At 43.5% G+C, this 16,894-nt stretch overlaps 1 protein-coding gene across 9 annotated transcripts in view; it reads right to left on the bottom strand.

Moving 5' to 3' along the window:
- The window catches only part of adgrg6 (adhesion G protein-coupled receptor G6), a 145,653-nt gene that overhangs the window by 24,377 nt on the left and 104,382 nt on the right, over positions 1-16,894 (bottom strand). For all 9 annotated transcript variants that reach the window (XM_078173707.1, XM_078173703.1, XM_078173705.1 and 6 more), the window contains 17 exons: positions 16,601-16,639; positions 16,320-16,468; positions 15,648-15,759; positions 12,697-12,785; positions 12,544-12,608; positions 12,323-12,459; positions 12,048-12,213; positions 11,668-11,814; positions 11,452-11,568; positions 10,744-10,789; positions 10,539-10,645; positions 8,074-8,201; positions 5,957-6,225; positions 5,764-5,866; positions 5,299-5,449; positions 4,859-4,991; positions 2,683-2,784 (listed from right to left, as the gene is read on the bottom strand). In XM_078173707.1, the coding sequence (XP_078029833.1) occupies positions 2,683-2,784; positions 4,859-4,991; positions 5,299-5,449; positions 5,764-5,866; positions 5,957-6,225; positions 8,074-8,201; positions 10,539-10,645; positions 10,744-10,789; positions 11,452-11,568; positions 11,668-11,814; positions 12,048-12,213; positions 12,323-12,459; positions 12,544-12,608; positions 12,697-12,785; positions 15,648-15,759; positions 16,320-16,468; positions 16,601-16,639 (2,060 nt within the window). The remainder of the gene's footprint in view (positions 1-2,682; positions 2,785-4,858; positions 4,992-5,298; positions 5,450-5,763; positions 5,867-5,956; positions 6,226-8,073; positions 8,202-10,538; positions 10,646-10,743; positions 10,790-11,451; positions 11,569-11,667; positions 11,815-12,047; positions 12,214-12,322; positions 12,460-12,543; positions 12,609-12,696; positions 12,786-15,647; positions 15,760-16,319; positions 16,469-16,600; positions 16,640-16,894) is intronic.

Below are 16,894 nucleotides of genomic sequence, written 5' to 3'. Positions count from 1 at the left end.
GTCATATCTGGAGGTATGGCTCTGCTCTGGGACCTGTGTTCACCTTCCTCTGATTCTTCTGTGGAGGCTCGAGAGAAAAGTTTTTACACAAATTCAAAGTAACACATGTTGAGTATCTGATGAACCAGTGGTATAGGAATAAACTCACACATATTATACGGAAGAGCAAAAGAGATCATTACACCGAACGATTGAAATCAGCCCAGAGTGATTCCAAGAGGACATGGAAGGTGTTGAACGAAGTACTTGGCAGGGGGCATAAAGGCACTGTGCTTCCTGATACTAATGGCTTCAATGAGTTAGCCAACTCCTTTAATAAACACTTTAGCTCACTTGGTGAGAATCTTGCCAGCAAAATCCTCCAACAACCAGGCACGTCATATAGTCACTATCTGCATGGGAGACTATTTACAGGACAGGGAACAATATGTCTCCATAAATGGCCACATATCACAACAGAAAATAATTAAATATGGGGTTCCCCAGGGCTCCATATTGGGACCCCTTTTATTCATCATATATATAAATGACTTTGTAAAAGCATCTGATATTTTCCATGAAGTTTTGTTTGCTGATGACACTAACCTGCTCCTGTCCCACAAGAGTCCTCTTGTGCTGCAGGAAATGGTAAACAAGGAAATGGAGAAAGTGGACACCTGGTTTAAGTGTAATAAAATGCTTTTTTGGGGTTCCCTTTCATTTCCCTTATGCGGTGTACTGCATTCTGGTAATTATCACTATGTTCCTTGATGCATGAATAAAATACATCTGAATCTGAATCTGAATCTGGTCAGTCTGCAGGTGATGTCATCCCTCCTCATCACAGTCCTGGCCTCTTTATGTTTGTCCTGCGTCTAATGTTGGACCTACTCTGTTCCTCCACCTCCTCTTCATCTTACTCTCACTCCTTCATCCCCTCCCTGCCATCCCTCTTTCGTTCTGTCCACCTTTGTCTTTCTGTCTTTAACATTCCTCCATCTCATTCAGGAGTCCCCATTCCCCTCATCTCTTTCCCATCCTCTCTTTGTCTGCACCATTAAACATCGTCATGGACGATTACACGACCGACATCACTAACACACAGCAGATGTGCATCAACCACTCTTGAGAATTAGGACGAATCATAGCCTGCCCAAAAAAAAGACTAATTGTGTTTCTGGAGGTGAAATATTGTTTTTAAAGGATGTATTTATATGAAATAAATATGATTTATAAAATATTTTGATCCTTTTTTAAATTTTTTAATATCTAAATTTGCCCCGTGACATAAAACAGCCTCGTCCCAGACGAGAATTCAGAACTTTAAAAAACTGAAAAGTGTTTAAAAGTCTTTCAAATCTAAAAACTAACAGTCCGTGCTGATGACATCGACATCAAAATGTTCATCCTTGAATCAAAGGGAACATTTGTGCCAAATTAAAAAAAAAAATCCCTAAACCGTTCTTTGAGATATTGTGTTCATGAGAATGTGACAAAGGAAGTCACAACGATCTCAACCTTTAACCTACGACTCCCAAAATCTAATTAGTTAATCACTGAGTCTGAGTGGATGTTTGTGCCAAATTTGAAAAAAACGTCCTCAAGGTGTTCTTGACATTCTGCTTTCATGAGAATGCAATTAATGAGGTCACAGTGACCTTGACCTTTGACCGCCAAGTTCTAATCAGTTTATCCGTGACTCAAAGTGGATGTTTGTGCCAGATTTGACACAAGAATCCTTCAAGGCATTTTGAGATTTTGTGTTCACAAGAATAAGACAGCCAGACAACCTGAAAACATATTGCCTCCAGCTTCGGCTTTCACTGGCGTGGAGACATAAAAATCAAAACCTCTTAAAAAAAAAAAAAAAAAAGGTTTAATCCCAGTTAACCTGAATGGGCAGGAAACGTTTCTTTCACTGTCTGTAACATAATGGGTCCAACTTCCTGTGCAGGTGCAGGACAGTTCAAGGCCTCAGATATAAATATTAAAATCAAAATATAAATGTTGTTGCTCTGCAGATTGTCTCAGCTCATATTTAACAACAGCTCATGAGTTACTGCTTCATGACGCTCAGACGGTTCACGCACAGGTGGATATTATTTAATTTTGGATTTTTATTATTATGAATACATGACGACTTTTGACCTATAAAGTTCCTACTGTTCAGTTAAAACATTTAATGAATGTTGGATCATGATCATGTCGCTCGGAGGGAAAGTCATCATTCAGTTTACTGCAGCTGATTCAATCAGTCAACATGAATCCATTAAATATGCATGAACATGAACTCTGAGTTTCCCTCCGACTGAGACAGGCTCTGTGATGCTTTTATGACCGGACGCCATCTCTCAGACGTTCACACCAAACTGAAGCCAACTTCTGGAATCTTTGGTATGAAAACTGTTGAATACATAAAAGGAAGCAGACAGACTTAGAAATGAAATGTCAGCATGTTGGTGGACTCGCTGCACCTGGAGGACATCCTGGTCTTTTGTTTTATCTTTTTTTATGAACTACAAAGCCGCAGCGACTAAGGTTTTATATTTTAATAAAGTTTTTTTTTCTGCTGCCGTGGGAACCTGACAGACTCCTGTGGACAGACCTGAGGTCAGCGTCAATGTTCTGTACGGAGGCTCCGAGATCAGCCTGAGACAGACAGACAGAGAGTCAGACAGACAGACGGACAGATTAGACAGATACCTGAGTTGTCAGACAGTCTGAAGCGTCCGCAGCAGAGGTATCTCCTCCACTGTTTCTGGACGTTTTCTTTCAGGGCGCAGTGGAAGATAAATATGAAGAGACCTGAGGACAGAAGGAAAATCACTTTTACTGATCTTACATTTTTAGATTTAAACTATAAAAATGTATTTTTTGATTTGTCATCGTTTAATTAAACTACGTTTCCTCCACAGTACGCTCTCACTACACAGAATAAACTAAAAATAACTGTTGTACTGGGATATAATCACTGCAAATGTGACAAAAACACACTGAGAACATCAACCTCTGCTTTTTTCTGTGACTCTCGTTTGTACGAGGATTCAGCAAACACTTTATAGAAACACTAATTTACATTTAGTGACCACCACCTGCAAATGTATATACTGTATAGGGACGTCACCAACCATGCTCCAACATGCTGAATCGACAAAAAAACAAAAAGCTGGCCAGGGCCTACGAGGGTCAACGATGCACACCGCACTGACAAGGGCGACATACGCTCGCTGACGGCCGACTGACAGCTTGGGGTGTGAGGACCTTAGCAGCAGCAGTAGCGACTCTTCCTGCAGTCCACATGATGTATGTACGAGGACAGACTGTCCATACATCTATACTACCATATACAAAGTCCATATCTATCAGTGATACACAGGTCGACCCACAGCCCACAGATCGGGCCGTTCAGGTAAGCTTGTTACAAAATATCGCAGGTAAGTCACAAAGCAGCGTCACAAAGAAACACTGTGTCCACTGTTCCCCTCTCTCTGTTGCTCTCAAACACAACTAGGAGCTTTTTCATCCTCACCGCTGCATTCAGGGTTTCTGCTATCCCTGTTTTAACCAGGAAAATCTGTTGAATACCGACACATTTAAATCTCTCCTGTCACGATCTCTGGTATACCTCTGAGAATATGTAGGTCTAACACCATGTCTAACAGGAAGTAAGCTCCTCTGTTTCCACACTGAAGCTGTTATGCGGCATGATACAACATCATACTTGCAAAGTAACCTCTTAAAAGATTTGGTGAGTACCTGCTGTCATCTTCTGTTTGTACTTCATAAAGAGAAAACTGGAAATGACAAAGAATATAGTCTGCGACACCAGGGGTCAGCACGACCAGGTCCCCACCCCTGCCTGCCGCCCGGCACACAATGCACCCGTCCCCGATGCCAGTCCGTGCGGGTGGTGGGCCCACAGGGTGGCAGCTCCATGTCATTCATTTGGGCTGGGTCTGACAGGGCCCCATGGCCCAAGGCCCGACCACCAGACACTTGCTTGTGAGCTCTCTTCGACGTCTGGTTTCAGAGGGGGGCCCCGGTGTCCCCATACAAAACCATACTCTTTTCCCTAATGTGATATTTCATTGAGGTCTTCTTGAAGCGCTCTAGTCTGGCCCCCCTCCTGGGACCACTTTGCTTTGGGAGACCCGACCATGTGCTATTAGCCCCGGACAACACAGCTCCCAGGATCACAGGGACACACAAAGGTGGCGATTCTTAGAGAGTAAGCGGCTGAAATGAGTTTCCTCTGTAGGGTGTCTGGGCTCATGAGGGTGAGGAGCTCAGACATCTGGAGGGAGCTCGGAGTAAAGCCGCTGCTCCTTCGCGTTAAAAGAGGTCAGTTTAGGTGGCTCGGGCATCTGATCAGGATCCTCCTGGATGCCTCCCGTTAGAGGTGTTCTGGGCACGTCCAGCTGGTAGGAGGCCCCGGGGCAGACCCAGAACACACTGGAGGGATTATAGATCTCATCTGGCTTGGGACCGCCTTGGGGTCCCCCAGGAGGAGCTGGAAAAAGTTGCTGAGGAGAGGGACGTCTGGGGTGCTTTGCTCAGCCTGCTGCCCCTGAGACCCGGCCCCAGATAAGCAGTTGAAAGTGGACAACACAGAATATAACCAACAGCGATGGTCATTACCAGAAACTCTCAGCTCTGCTTTGCAAGTTTGTGGGGTTGTTGGTTGGGTTAAGGCGTGTGTTTTGGGTCGGGTGGCGGATTCTTTTAAAAACCCTGACCATGCATCACCAGTAATTCTACTCACGCGACAGGTGTTGACCACTCATGACTATTGCTACCTGCCACTTCAAAATAAATCAGGTGGATACAGGAGGATCTTGTTGATACTCATTGTCTAATCAGTAGTTAACTCTGTAGTTACCTTGCAGTGAGTTGAAGATGGCGAACAGGTACATGAAGGCGAGGTTAACGGGCCCCCATGCGAACAGAGCGAAGCCCCACGTCATCCCCAGCAGGAAGGTGAGGCTGACGACGCTGCGCAGGTTTCGTAGAACCTGGATCCCAACAGCAGAAGAAAAAGAGACTTTAAGATCTTTTAGGTTCTTTTTATCATGTTCTCATGCCTTTTATTTGTAATATCATTTTGATTTTCTGCCTGTTTCTTTGTCTGTTCATGCTAATGCTAAATGCTAATTAAAGGATGCTGCCACTTCCTGTGAACCAGACGACTCTCAACACTAAAGAAGAAAAACCTTTGTAAGACTGGAGGGACTGGCTCTGAAGGTAAAAGTGACACTTTCATCATGAGAATAAACTGCTTCCACCCAGTGGACATGTGATGAAGAGATGTTGAGTATCTACCTCCTCTCGCAGTGTGCGGTTGCTGCGTTTGCCATTGCGGCCGCAGATCTGCATCATCACCACGACGAACATGGCCACGTTCAGCAGAAACACCAGACAGAAGTAACCCACGCAGGTGATGTAGAAGACCACCGAGTTCTGGATCCAGCAGCTGAGGACAGACGACACACACAGATACATATAACTCTCACACTACACCATGATGCGCTGTAGATCAAAACAAAGAGGGTCAAAAGGACTTCCTGGAAGAGACCACTGTGGGTAATTCAGCTCCTGAACAATGAACAATGAAGGAATTCTAACCAGGAGAAGTTTCAGCTGGTTGTAATCTGTAATCCTCACCACTTGACGCCACTAAATCCCCCTAAATCTGACACACTGGACTGTTATAAGGAGCCTAGATGTCGCTAATATGAACTTTTACTGTCTCTATTGACTTATCATTGTAATTCTGTGGTTACTTACAACTCTGAGGATCCCTCTTCTGAATCTCCTTTGCCGTACTCCTGCAGGCTATAAGAGTTTTTATCCACCGCAACCACGATCCCCACCACCACAGCAGGGAGACCTGCAACAAGATACACAGTCCATCAGTGTTCACATGGCTGCCTCTATAGTTCTCACAGTTATGCCTCCACCTGAACCCCGAGTCCCTCACCCCATCCCACGATGCAGAACTTGAGGATGTATCGGCGGATGTAGGTGTTGAAGACTTTGACCAGAGCGATGTACATGTGGATGGACTCCAACCCCATCCAGGTGAAGGAGGTCAGGAGGAAGTAGTGCAGGAAGATGGCCACGGTCAGGCACAGCCATTCGGTTTCCAGACTGGCCAGCCAGCCGTCCAATAGGAAGACCATGTTGAGGAGCAGCAGGGACGTGCTGAGGTTCATCAGGATCTTGGAGGGGTAGTCACGCCGCAGTTTTCTGTGGGAAAGAAAAGAGGAAAAGAGAGGAGATGTGGATGAAATATGATTTTGCTGACAACTTTATTTGCTGCAGTTTGAGCTTATTTTCACCACCACGTATTCACAGCCAAATCAAACTGCTGAATGACTGGCTGGTTTCAGTTCTCGTCCAAAGCTTCTCCACATATCGCTACAGATTATTTCAAATCATCTGAGGTTTGAACATCACCAGAGAATCATAAAGTTTGGTTACTGAGGGACTTTGGGAGCTTTTGGAGGGAAGTCAAATATGGATAACTATAAATTTTATTTTCATGACATGAAGCAAAGGCCGGAGCAAAGAGAGGACAGGATGGAGGGAGGAGTAGAGGTTCTGATCTTAACACATGTGTGTAATATTTTTACATCTAAATCACTATTATCAAGCTCCAGTTCCTTTTATTTTGAAAGTCAGTGACACAAGTGTAACCTTTGACCCCGTGGTCACATTGGTCACCGACGTGGAGGACTCCCGCGATGAAACTTTGCAGCCTGAGGATGAGGTGGCAGCCTACATGGAGTTCAAGACGCCCAAGAGGATCCTTTGGAGGTTTGATGGCGGTGGAAGGAGCATGCTAACATGTTTCCTAATCTGGCAGTGATTGAATGTTTTCACCATCCAGTCAAAGAGACGTCGAATTCAAGAACGGAGAACTAGCTTAATGTGAGGGACTGGAGCCTGGGTGGGGTTTGATCATGGGGGTGGGTCGCAGGACTTTTATTAACAGGTGCGGCTTTGACTTAGACATAATGATGAGTAACAGGTCGGTTCTGGTACTGAGCTTTACGGGTATAAGCGGGTGCGGGTTTTCAGAAATGGACACGAGTAGGACTCTGCCTTTAGTTGTCTAGTTTCTAAAGTGAGTGCACCACAGCCTCTTGAAGAAAGTAATGTCGGCCTCGAATTATTTTTGCCGGGAGGGCCAGTGGGTGGACAAGCCATTGTATCGGGCAGCCATGGCCCATCCTGGCCCCTTTATGTGGGCCTGTTTGAAATCATATACAAATCTGACACAAAGGTGCACCATTGTTTCCATGTGAAGCTGAACTCATGTCTCTACAGACATAAATGTCGATGTCTTCATGAAGCTTTGCACAGAACGGTGGCCAACTGAAGGTCAGCGGGACTCACAGAGGAGCTGACGGGCAAACCTCCTAAATCTAAAGTACAACCTGCAAATCAAGGAAGTTGATTGGTTGATTCAGCATCCTGTCAGGAAGTTTCCTTTCTTATCGCTCAGATTTTGGGCATAGATACATTTCAGCTTCGTACTAACACAAGTGATCCTCTAAAGAGAATATAAAATTCTCTTAAGCCCACTTAATGTTGTCCATCTTGTCTTTGTCTCATCCATTTACGTCAATAAATACAGTTCTTTCACTGATGCAGTGCTTTGGTTATCACCAGTCCCTGTCTCCTGATGTCTTTTACATTTCTTGACATAATGTTTTGATAAATGTGACACTGTCTCCTAGTGGATGTGTACTTTATACTCCAACTCCATACAATAAAAGAAGCACACAGGTCACGCTCGTCCAACTGCTGGTGTCTCTTCGAAATTCTGTTTGTACACTATTCATTTGTAACAGCAAATATGTTTCAGCAGAAGCCGATAGAAGCAAATATACCAAATCACATATTTTTATGAACATGATGAAAACCTTTCTATGAATGTATCTGTAAAATGTTAATTTTGTTTCGTCGACCTGTGTCATAATAATATGAATATATTTCATTCTATGTAACCCAAACGTCTTGTTTAAAGCTGCTCTGATCACTGTGTTTATATCAACAACACATGAAATGATGCCACGTTATGTGACTCACTCAAAGGCGATGTAGGTGAGCAACGTGGCGGCAGAGAAGATGGCGGAGATGCCGCAGCCAATGTAGGTGATGAAGGTCAGGATCTTGTTGTGCTTTGGGTCAATGTGAGGTGAGGCTCCAGAGATGTCCTGCAGACGGGGACAGAGACACACAGAGGGACAATATGATAATGTCCTGCTCACTTTTAGAAACAAAGCACTTCAGAAAAGACTGAAAAGGAGATGAAGAAGAACTGAACTACACTGGACATAACAAATCATGTTCATATGATAAATGATGATTTTTGTCATTACATTATGTAAGATCTGTATGTGGATGAGAATTGTATTTTCCATCCACACTTGGATGACCTCCATCCCATCATTTCAGATATTTTCTGATAAGACCTTCGATCAGTTTTTTCCAGTCTTCCAGCACGTCCCCTCAAACCAACCATGAGAGCATTCGTTTCAAAATGTACAGCTCCCTGGCGTCTTCTAGAGACAGTGGTGCTATTAAAGCTAAAACTAACTTGGAACAAGAGCTGGGGACGGAGTTAAATCATGTGTGATGGGAGGCAGCCATAGGTGGAGTACACACTGCTACATCTTGTGCTCGACTCATAGAACTTAAGGTATGTGTAGGGCTCTTCTTTCCAAATCCAGGCTTTCAGAATATATCCAGATGTTGAAGAAACACATGCAGGAGATGTCAAATCACTCCCTGCAATCTGTTTTTTTTTTATTTTTCCTGTGTCCAGAACTACATACCTCCTGGGATATAAATAATTATCTAAAAGAAAAACTACAGTTATCACCTTGTGAGTTACAGTTTCCATCCATGTCTGTGAAAACTAGACGCTTCACACACAGAAGTGTCACTAACAACGTATTTGACCAAACCTATCGTCATTACAACACTGAAAAATGGCCAGAAAAGTGTTTTTGCATAATATTATGATGTCACAGTGAAACTGACCTTTGACCTTTTGGACATAAAATGTCTCACTCATCATTTTATCCTTTTAAATATTTGAGTGAGGTTTTGTCATAATTAGTGTTTGAATTCTTGAGTTATGTCCACACTGACCTTTGACCACTAAAATCTAATTAGTTTATCCTTCTGTCCAAGTGAATGTTTGTGCCAAGTCCCTCAAGGTATTCTTGAGACACCACGTTCACAAGAATGAGACAGACAAGGTCACAGCAACCTTGACCTTTGACCACAAAATTCTGATTAGCTTATTCTTCAGTCCATGTGGACCTTTCTTTGGATGTTTGTGTCAATTTAAAGTAATTCCCATAAGGTGTTCTCGAGATATCTTGCTCATGAGAATGAGAGAGACAAGGTCACAGTTACCATGACCTTTGAGCACCGACATCCAATCAGTTCACTGTTGGGTCCAAGTGAAAGTATGTGCCAAATTTTAAGAATTCCCTCACAGTGTTCTTGAGATATTGCATTCACATAAATGACACAGACAAGGTCACAGTAACCTTGACCTTTGACCACCAAATTCTAATGTGGTAATTGTAGAGTTCACGTGGATGTTTTTGCCAAATCTGGGGGAAAAAATAAACCCTCAAGGTGTTCTTGAGATGTCACATTTACAAGAATGAGACAGACGAGATCACAGTAACCTTGACCTTTGACCTATGACTACCAGATTCTATTCAGGTTATTGTAGGGTCCAAGAGGATGTTTTTATGCCAAATATAAAGACATTTTCTAAAGGTGCTCTGGAGATACCATGTTTACAAGAACGACAACCACACAAGGTCACAGTGGCCTTGACCTTTGACCACCAAAATCTTATCAGTTTATTGTACAATCGAAGTGGATGTTCGTGCCAAATTTGAAGAAACTCAGTTGAGGCGTTCTTGAGATATTACATTCATGAAAATGAGACGGCTGAATGGACAGATGGACAACCCCAAAATACACCTCTGTCCACGCCTCTGTCCATGCCTCTGTCCATGGCTATAGCCAGCGCAAAACCATAAAAAACTATCAAAATAAAAGCGCTCATTCAGCAGCAGAATGACTCCTGTCATCAGTTCTCTCATTTAATCTGAAATGTAACTAAACCTGTCAGATAGATGATAAAATACAATATTTTCCTGTGACATGTAGTGAAGTAGAAACATAAAGTAGTTTAAACTAGTAATACTCAGGTCAAGTACACCTGAACTGTAACTGAGTAAACGTACTTGTTAGGTTTCACCACTAAACAGAACCTTAAAACACGTGTATCATCCTGACGTCAGTAAGTGACGACACTAAAAACACCTGAAATCAGTCTGAGGTCTGGTTTAAATTCTTCTCCTGCTTCACTCCTCCAAACATTTCATTTTACAACTAGCCTTTTAATCATTGTATTGATCCTGCTCCAACTGTCGGCAGTAAACTTTAACGATGTTGAACAGCCACAACAGCATGAACACAACCTGCCACACACACACACACACACACACACACACACTCACCATGAGGATGCCAAAGTGCGTCAGGTGGTCACACAGACAGATGGTTTTGTTGCTCGTGGATTCTTTGGATGCTCTGCAGCCGTCTCCGTTCCAGCCTCCAGCTCCATCTAGTGGCAGCACACAGGTATTACAGCACATTAAAATCACCTCCAGACCAGAAGAAGAGAACAGCTGTACTTTGTGATGTGAGGACAGACGGACTTACTGTTCATGGTGAAGTCCCAGAACATGCAGACTGGGCTCCGGTTCGGCTGTCGGGACAGAAGGATGAAATAAATATATATTCTCTGTTTCAGCTTCATCACAGCAGCAGCTCATCAGACATACATTTTTAAGATTCATTTTTCTTCACTGTGAAAACTGTTCGCAAAGAAACATTTTTGGTGAGATATGAGATGAGTCCAAATCCCTTTCAGGGACCAAGCACCAAATTCTGGACCTTCTGCAGAAGCAGTCTCTGACCCCTGTCCTTCCTCTCTTGATCCACGCCTCTTACACACCTTTTGGATTTTTATTCTTGAACAAAGTCAGTTTGCTTTCTTTCCTTTGTTTGGAACCCTGATTTTCAGTTCTTGGTTGAAAAAGAAAAGCAGCCACTCACTCGGCTCCATCTGAGTTTAGAGATGAATCTTAGTGCAGGGGCGGACTAAACCATTTGTGCCTTTTAGGGGTGACAAAGGACTCAGAGAGCTTCCACTATTTTTATATAAAGTGCATTTTTTCAACTGATTTAGCCAACCAATCTTTTATTTATTTATGACACTTGTTTAGAAATTAAAAAAAAAAAAAAACGCAAGCAAAACCTTTTGGGGTTTTGGAGAACCCCCTCCATTGGGGTCCTGGGTAATCGGGCCCACCCCTACATTTGGATTTTTTGTACTTTTGATGTAAATAAGGTCTAAGTCAGGTGTACCTGTTCAGAGAGGTGAGCGATCTCAATCTCCACCGGCTCCCTCAGGTCACTGATGGAGAAGTTCCCCACGCTGCTCGCCACCACGTAGCTGTTCAGAGAGCGTCCGTCCTGCTCTTTCTAAACACATCCAGAGAATATCACTGTTACTGTCATGTTTGCTTGTCTCCCATCAAAACAACGTGTCATGTGACCTGTTCCTGCCGTGTGTGATCTGACCTGGAAGAGGCTGGTGCTGCTGAAGAACATGAAGTTGATCCTGGACAGAGACGATCGGTCGGCGTCACTCAGGGAGGCGCTGGACAGCAGAGAGGAAGGAAGGGTGACCTGAGCTAAAGGGTTAATGCTCTCTGCCTCAAAATCCACCTGAGAGGAGGAGGAGGAGGAGGAGGAGGAGGCGGTGGAGGAAGGTAAGGGCAGGAGGAGGAGGAGTAAAGAGGGTTTAGAAGAGATACATGAGAGCTTTAACAATGTTTTTTAAAGCTACATGCGGTGTTACCTGTGTGTGGGTGGTGTTACCTGTGTGTGGGTGGAGTCACCTGTGTGTGGGTGGAGTTACCTGTGTGTGGGTGGAGTCACTTGTGTGTGGGTGGAGTTACCTGTGGGTCGGTGGAGTTTGGATCTATGAAGGCGCTGAATGAGGTCCCGTTGAACAGGGTGGTGTTGAGGGCGGATATTCCCACAGCAAGGTGTTTGGAGGTGATGCTGATGGACGGACCGTCAAACTCGATCTTCTGAACCAACTCGTCGACGGTCTTCAGAGCTCTGAGGGAAACAGGAAGTGACGTAAGTTTATAAAAATGTTCTATAGTAAAATACAGAGGGACAAACTAAGAGCGTAAAGTAGAGCAGAACATGACAATGTTGATCATACGTCTCAGACGTGGTGGCGAGTGCCGTCTCAGTGCTGGTCATGACGTTGGAGATGATGGTGACGACAGTCGAGGCCAACGTGCTGTTGATCTTCGCCACGTTCACTAGCTCCTTCACCTTGGTCACCACTTTAGACACCTGCAGACAGACGGAGAAGGACGAGGAGGAGGAGGGTTAGTTTATTTCCTCCTCACAGGAAGTCAGTACAGCCTGGACGCTCACCTCTTCATTGGACAGCTCGTTGTCGGTGATGACGGCGAGCTGCACCGCTACCTCCGCTGCATTCTCTGCACAAAAACACACATAACACACACGACTCAGCACAAAGACAGAACACACAGTTCATTTCTAACACAGTCATGTTGCTGAGCGTACCTGCTGACACCTCGATGGTGTCGATGTCCGTGCAGTTACTGACGTCTGGCGCTGACCAATGAGAGGAGAAATTCTGTCTGTTGATCAAACTGAGGACGAGACACAGAGACAGGATGAAGGCAGAGTGACATCACAGCTGCTCCTGAGCGCTCACTGACAGAACGAGGCAAATTAAATTCCAGTGTCGTGGTAACAGGACGGAGCCATGACACTTCATGATGTTTCAAATATGGGCGATGCTGCAAAGAAGCGACAAATTCTAAAACACATGTTCAATCTGAAGATCTACACAGATCCATACAGATATCTCTATGAGCCATGATGTTGAGGAGTGGCCAGAAAAGTGTTGTTGCAGAATACTGTGAAGTAGCAGTGAAGCTGACCTTTGGCCTTTTAAGTATAAAATGTCATCACTTCATCATTTAATCTTGTTAGACATCTGTGCGAAGTTTTGTCATAATTAGCGTATGAAATTATGAGTTATGGCCAACAACATGTTTGTGAGGTCACCCTGACTTTGACCTTTTAACTTCGATCACCAAAATCTAACCACTTCCAAGTCGACGTTTGTGCCAAATTTGAAGAAAGTCCCTCAAAGAGTTCTTGAGATACTGTGTTCCCAACCACGGCCGTTCTTGGCTTCGGTAAGAATGGCCTTAATTAGGCGAAAAATGACTTACTGAAACAACCGCGGATACAGCATAGAATGGGAAAACTAAGCCATTTCAATTTTTTTTTTATAAAACCCAATATCACAAATCACAGTTTGTCTCACAGGACTTTACAGCATACGACATCCCTCTGTCCTTAGGACCCTCACAGCGGATAAGGAAAAACTCCCCCCAAAAACCCTTTAACGGGGGAAAAAACGGTAGAAACCTCAGGAAGAACAACTGAGGAGGGATCCCTCTTCCAGGATGGACAGACATGCAATAGATGTCATACAGAACAGATCAACATAATAAATTAGCAGTAATCCGTATGACACAATGAGACAGAAGAGGAGACAGAGAGAGAGATGCAGGACAGACGGTAATGACAGTAGCTTACAACAACATTAATGAAAGTAATAATGTTATAATTATAATTCTGGCTATTGTGGTACAATATGTTGAAAGTATATATTAATATATGATGTGCCATGTGCACCACATCCTCCTGAGACCATGTGTTCTCATATGAGGACATGACATTTTGGGTTTACTTGACCTTCTATTCATTCTACTTAAAGAGGCAATAAACGGAAATTCATCATTTCTAGATTGAAGGAATTAAAAAATCGCTATGTGAAGAACTAGAGGTGTAATTTCATCTGGAGTACAGCATGACGTCACACACCCTCTCTCTGTGTTGATCTCCAGCCCATTGTTTACAAGCCGGTCCGGCTGCGCGTTCATGTATGTTCATGTGAATCCCGCCCCCCTCCTCTCAGAGCCCTTGGCCCTCCCTCCCTGTAAAAGGCTACAGCCAGTGAACAATGGCAGCACGTATTTTCGAAGTGAAATGGCGGAGAGCGGAACGAAACGTTTACCTGAAGACGACCAGGATCCGACATTACCTCGAAAGAAACAACGGTCGTTGGCGAAGAAGTTGTCGGATATAGAAAGGGACAGAACCCAGATTAACATTGGCCTTGCATTTCCAAGGTGGAGAGCACTGCGAGAGCTAAAGGGGCTACAATCTGACTCGGAGCTAGCTCTTCCTCTCCTGGACAGGTAACGTTAAGTAACAACATAAAGTCAAATGTCTGTTTTAATTAGTGTTACAGTAACGTTAGGCACATGTTGCTATGTCGATTCAATTAAATTTAATGTTACAATCGTAGCATGGGTTAATGTCTGGAGCTTGAGTTATTAGCGGCTCGGTCCCAGCAATGGGTCAGTGTTAGGTGAGTAGCCCGGCAGCCCAGCTAACATTTGCAATTAGCATTGTAAAATGTAGCCAGGCTAAAACATCGCTCTCACTCACGGAGAAGAGTAGGAATGTTAGCGTTAGCTCCCGATGTTAGCGTTAGCTCCCAGTGTTAGCACTAGCCGGGATCCGGCGATGGCTCGAGCCGAGTCAGCTGCCACCGGCTACTGGAGTAACTTACAGCTATGGAGCGCTTCAACCAGCTCTTCTAATAACTGAGCCTCACCTCCATCTCAGCAAATATATTACATTTATTACAGGTATCATGATCACTGAAGCAGGCAGGGGAATAGCTAAACACAAACATGGACAAGGTCCAAAACCTGATCAGACGTTATGGATGAAACTTGTTTATTTATGATCAATAATGTTTGCCGTTTGATACGGCAACAAATTTGACCAATTTTAGCAACAGGAACAGGATAAGACGCTGTTAATTGTAAAGTAGTCATTTAAGGACATCAGGACTTTATTATTGTTGACAGTATTTAGTTTTTTAGACTCATGAGATCCTACTGATCCTAAATAGCAGGAGAAATAAAGAAGCATACAAACAGATGTTTGGGTCTCAGGAGGATATTAATGTAATCTACACATCAAGTCCTTTTGTTCTTCAAAATAAAAGCCCCAGATCGACACTGTCTGCAGGTGTGATCAGAGGTTCTGATGTGACCTGTTGCTCTCAAACAAGGTTTCACTGTGGGTTCATTAAAACGACAGAATTATTAGAAAATATTGATGGTATATCTTACTGTTGTTAAAATATTGGTACAAATATGATAACTTCCATCCATCTGTCAACACTGAGCAGAGTAAAGACTGGAATTTCAGGGTTGGTTAAATTCAGGCGAAAACAAAAACCCAACTTCCTGAACTTTGTCCTGTTAAACTTTTTTTGGCTTTCAAGAATGAACTTGAAGCAAACTCCACCCACTGATGATGACTGGAAATAGCTGATGGGTGAACTGTGAGTTGGGATCGTTTGTTACTGTGTTATTGGTAAAAGTTGTAATGTATGTGTGTGTGTGTGTGTGTCCCACCAGGTCCTGGAGGTGCTCTGGTCCTTGTTGGGGAAGCAGGGCAGGTACTGAGTGATGGTGGGTCTGCTCTCAGGCCAGCGGTAATGGAGCGGATTCTCCTCCGGACAGTTTTCTGTCAGAACAAAAATAAAATTATTTCATTATTTTGGCTTCAAATTAAAATGATGTCATAATGAAAAGAATAATGAAACACAAGCTGAACGAGGAAAACAAAGCAGGAGGATCTGATAAAGATAGACAGTCCCAAAAGAGAGCAACAAGATGACAAACAGGCTGAGATCAAAAATCTGCAGAGAACAAAACTCATGAACAACAAACAGAGGAAAGAAATCAGATAAGAAAGGTGAGCTCCAGAGAAAAAGAGTCGGTTTGTGTTTGAATTCAAAACTCTAGTTTTTTCCAACCTGCACTTCCTGTCAAAAGTTCTGGGGTCTCATTTATAAACACTGCGTCCGCACTAAACGAGGCCTGAAAGAGGCGTCCAACCTACGCAAAAGCTGTGATGTATAAACACACACTTGACAGGAGGAACTTTGACCCGTGCATAAGAACATTTTATTTCATTGTCTTCAGTAAAGAATTTACTGTGTTTTTTTTTTATTCTACTCTACGTAAGGCATCTTTGAGGAGCGCTACATGTTTGATGTATTGTTATTAAAATTAGTTTCTCACCAACTAATGTAACTTGAGTGGAGGCAGTCTGGATCTGCAGGCCGGTCCTCATGAGTCCCTCACTGCTGGACAGCCTGGCGGACACGGCAGCTTCACCCAGACTCTCATTGGTGACGTAATAATAAACCAGCAGGGCCTGACACGTGTAACTGGAGACAGGATACAGGACAAAGACACGATGCTGAGAGCACAGAGTCAAGTACGTGAGAGAATCAGAACAGAACACCAACTTTAGGGTCATGATAGACAGGAACAAACAGGGTCAGGTGTGAGAGTTTTACCTGGTGGGGCTGCGTCCGCTCTGCACAGCAGGCTGAACACTGGAGACACAAAATGTGAATATTAAACAGTGTTTCTGCAGAAGAAGGTTAGACAGAAGTTAAAGAAGAACACAGCTCAGATGTAAACTGCCTCTGACACTAGCTTTTAAAACACTCTCTCTCAGGAACACTGTTTTATCTGTTTTGGAATTTTATAAAAAAGTTCTCATGTTATTGAACCCATGCAGAGCACAATTATATTTCAAATACAGACAAAAAATATTGTAACTCGGGTTGCAGCTGTGTTTAAAGTTT

The sequence above is a fragment of the Epinephelus lanceolatus genome, chromosome 13 (genome assembly GCF_041903045.1).
Source record: "Epinephelus lanceolatus isolate andai-2023 chromosome 13, ASM4190304v1, whole genome shotgun sequence".
NCBI classification, from domain to species: domain Eukaryota; kingdom Metazoa; phylum Chordata; class Actinopteri; order Perciformes; family Serranidae; genus Epinephelus; species Epinephelus lanceolatus.
The sequence above is the reverse complement of the archived record's forward strand: the minus strand, read 5'-3'. Positions and strand labels throughout refer to the sequence as shown.